The sequence below is a fragment of the Mandrillus leucophaeus genome, unplaced genomic scaffold, assembly GCF_000951045.1.
Source record: "Mandrillus leucophaeus isolate KB7577 unplaced genomic scaffold, Mleu.le_1.0 Scaffold458, whole genome shotgun sequence".
In the NCBI taxonomy this organism is placed as follows: domain Eukaryota; kingdom Metazoa; phylum Chordata; class Mammalia; order Primates; family Cercopithecidae; genus Mandrillus; species Mandrillus leucophaeus.
The window spans coordinates 2150750-2153834 of NW_012104898.1; the positions used below are offsets into that span (position 1 = coordinate 2150750).

Below are 3085 nucleotides of genomic sequence, written 5' to 3' on the forward strand. Positions count from 1 at the left end.
GGCTGAATTGTATTACACAGAGAACCCACAACACTTTAAAACTGTGTTACCTTTTTGTGTTACATAACATAGGGGTTTCAGGAGTTGATATCTCTGAATTTGACAGAATTCAGTCATTCTACAAAATGATCAAAACTTGGGCCACGTGGGAATATCACTCCTCTTATGTAGAACTGAGCTGATATCCACAAGAGTATAATAAATTAAAAACTGGAGGTGAAGGTGAGAAGAGGGTATACTTTCATGCTCAGATTAAAGCTTTCCGGACCCTGGAGGTCCTAGAATGCGAGATAGAATGAAGAGGCTCTGCACACTGAAACCTCAATAGGCCTATGAAACTCCTGGGTTTTAAACCAATATAGTTTATTTCGTGTTAAACATCATTTGTACTGCCTGAGAATACAATTGTTTTTAAATGGGTGTATTGAAAATATTAGCCTACATAAAAGTTTCTTTTAAGTAGGGCACAGTAGTTAGAAAACTTGTTCTTACTTAATTTTATGCTATAATTTTCTACAGATTCATAATCTTGGGTAATATTAGGTATCTCTAGTACATAATACAGGAAGCAAGTTACCCAATTTTTAAAGTATTGCACATTCTAGTTGGCAAATATTATTAGAACCATACTACCTAGGATTGGCATAGCTGGTTCATGATTACAGCTTTGGCTTGGGTAAACACAGAGGAGAGAAACAGCTAGCATCTTCAGAACAATCATAACATGTACCCTTCAATCAAGTATTATAAAAATTCTTGAAATAAAGTCATAAAGGAAGGTTTAGGAAAAACTAAAGTATTTGCTTTCATTTACTACAGATTTTAACAGAATGCCGTTTGAGGAGATGCAAGAATGTCGCCAAGATTTCAACTGAAGTGGTAAAGGAAACCTATCTCTAGACGGATAAGGAGAACAGCTGGTTGGATTTGGTAGGCTGAGAAGTCAAAGGCTGCAAGATGGGTGGCCACAGGGGTGTCAGCTGAGATGCCACTCCAGCTTGAAAGGTAAGAGGCTCTTGGGAAAATTAAGGAGCCACAAATATATATTTTTTTCTTGTTCATCTTTTCTGGTCAGGCTTTTTTAAAATTTAATTTTTTTTAGGTTCAGATTTTTTTTGTTTATTTAACCATTTATTGAATTTTTTTTATTTCAGTGGCTCCTAGGGTACGAGTCATTTTTAGTTACATGAATAAATTGCATAGGTGAAGTCTGAGATCTTAGCGCACCATTCACCTGACTAGTGTACAATGTATGCAATAAGTAGTTTTTAATTTCTTGCCCTTATTTTTTTTTTTCCTCATTAAACTTTTTTAATGGGTCTCAAAATTCTGTGACAAATTTTTGGTCAAGTTGTTTCCATTAAGAAGTACTGATTTTAAAAACTAATAACTTAAAACTGCCACACGCAAAAAAGAAAACCAAAGTGGTCCACAAAACATTCTCCTTTCCTTCTGAAGGTTTTACGATGCATTGTTATCATTAACCAGTCTTTTACTACTAAACTTAAACGGCCAATTGAAACAAACACTTCTGAGACCACTCTTCCACCACTGATTAAGAGTGGGGTGGCAGGTATTAGGGATAATATTCATTTAGCCTTCTGAGCTTTCTGGGCAGACTTGGTGACCTTGCCAGCTCCAGCAGCCTTCTTGTCCACTGCTTTGATGACACCCACCGCAACTGTCTGCCTCATATCACGAACAGTAAAGCGACCCAAAGGTGGATAGTCTGAGAAGCTCTCAACACACATAGGCTTGCCAGGAACCATATCAACAATGGCAGCATCACCAGACTTCAAGAATTTAGGGCCATCTTCCAGTTTTTTACCAGAACGGCGATCAATCTTTTCCTTCAGCTCAGCAAACTTGCATGCAATGTGAGCCATGTGGCAATCCAATATAGGGGCATAGCCAGCACTTACCTGGCCTGGATGGTTCAGGATAATCACCTGAGCAGTGAAGCCAGCTGCTTCCATTGGTGGGTCATTTTTGCTGTCACCAGCAATGTTGCCACGACGAACATCCTTGACAGACACATTCTTGACATTGAAGCCCACATTGTCCCCAGGAAGAGCTTCACTCAAAGCTTCATGGTGCATTTCGACAGATTTTACTTCAGTTGTAACGTTGACTGGAGCAAAGGTGACCACCATACCGGGTTGGAGAACACCAGTCTCCACTCGGCCAACAGGAACAGTACCAATACCACCAATTTTGTAGACATCCTGGAGAGGCAGGCGCAAGGGCTTGTCAGTTGGACGAGTTGGTGGTAGGATGCAGTCCAGAGCCTCAAGCAGTGTGGTTCCACTGGCATTGCCATCCTTACGGGTGACCTTCCATCCCTTGAACCAAGGCATGTTAGCACTTGGCTCCAGCATGTTGTCACCATTCCAACCAGAAATTGGCACAAATGCTACTGTGTCGGGGTTGTAGCCAATTTTCTTAATGTAAGTGCTGACTTCCTTAACAATTTCCTCATATCTCTTCTGGTTGTAGGGTGGCTCAGTGGAATCCATTTTGTTAACACCAACAATTAGTTGTTTCACACCCAGTGGGTAAGCCAGAAGAGCATGCTCTCGGGTCTGCCCATTCTTGGAGATACCAGCTTCAAATTCACCAACACCAGCAGCAACAATCAGGACAGCACAGTCAGCCTGAGATGTCCCTGTAATCATGTTTTTGATGAAGTCTCCGTGTCCTGGGGCATCAATGATAGTCACATAATACTTGCTGGTCTCAAATTTCCACAAGGAGATATCAATGGTGATACCACGTTCCCGCTCAGCTTTCAGTTTACCCAAGACCTAAGCATACTTGAAGGAGCGCTTTCCCATCTCAGCAGCCTCCTTCTCAAATTTTTCAATGGTTCTTTTGTTGATGCCACCGCATTTGTAGATCAGATGGCCAGTAGTGGTGGACTTGCCCCAATCTACGTGTCCAATGACGACAATGTTGATATGAGTCTTTTCCTTTCCCATTTCGGCTTTTAGGGGTAGTTTTCACGACACCTGTGTTCTGGCGGCAAACCAGTTGTGAAAAAGCTCTTGCCCTTCTTATACCCTCCTGTTTCTGAGTCTCCAAAGTC

At 41.3% G+C, this 3085-nt stretch overlaps 1 protein-coding gene across 1 annotated transcript; it reads right to left on the minus strand.

Annotated features, from left to right (window-relative positions):
- Positions 1-1297: 1297 nt before the first annotated feature.
- Positions 1298-3014, minus strand: LOC105549826 (putative elongation factor 1-alpha-like 3). The gene is given in 1 exon segment (XM_011994475.1): positions 1298-3014. A coding segment is annotated over 1 exon segment (1389 nt). The 5' UTR covers positions 2979-3014; the 3' UTR covers positions 1298-1589.
- Between the last annotated feature and the right edge of the window lie 71 nt (positions 3015-3085).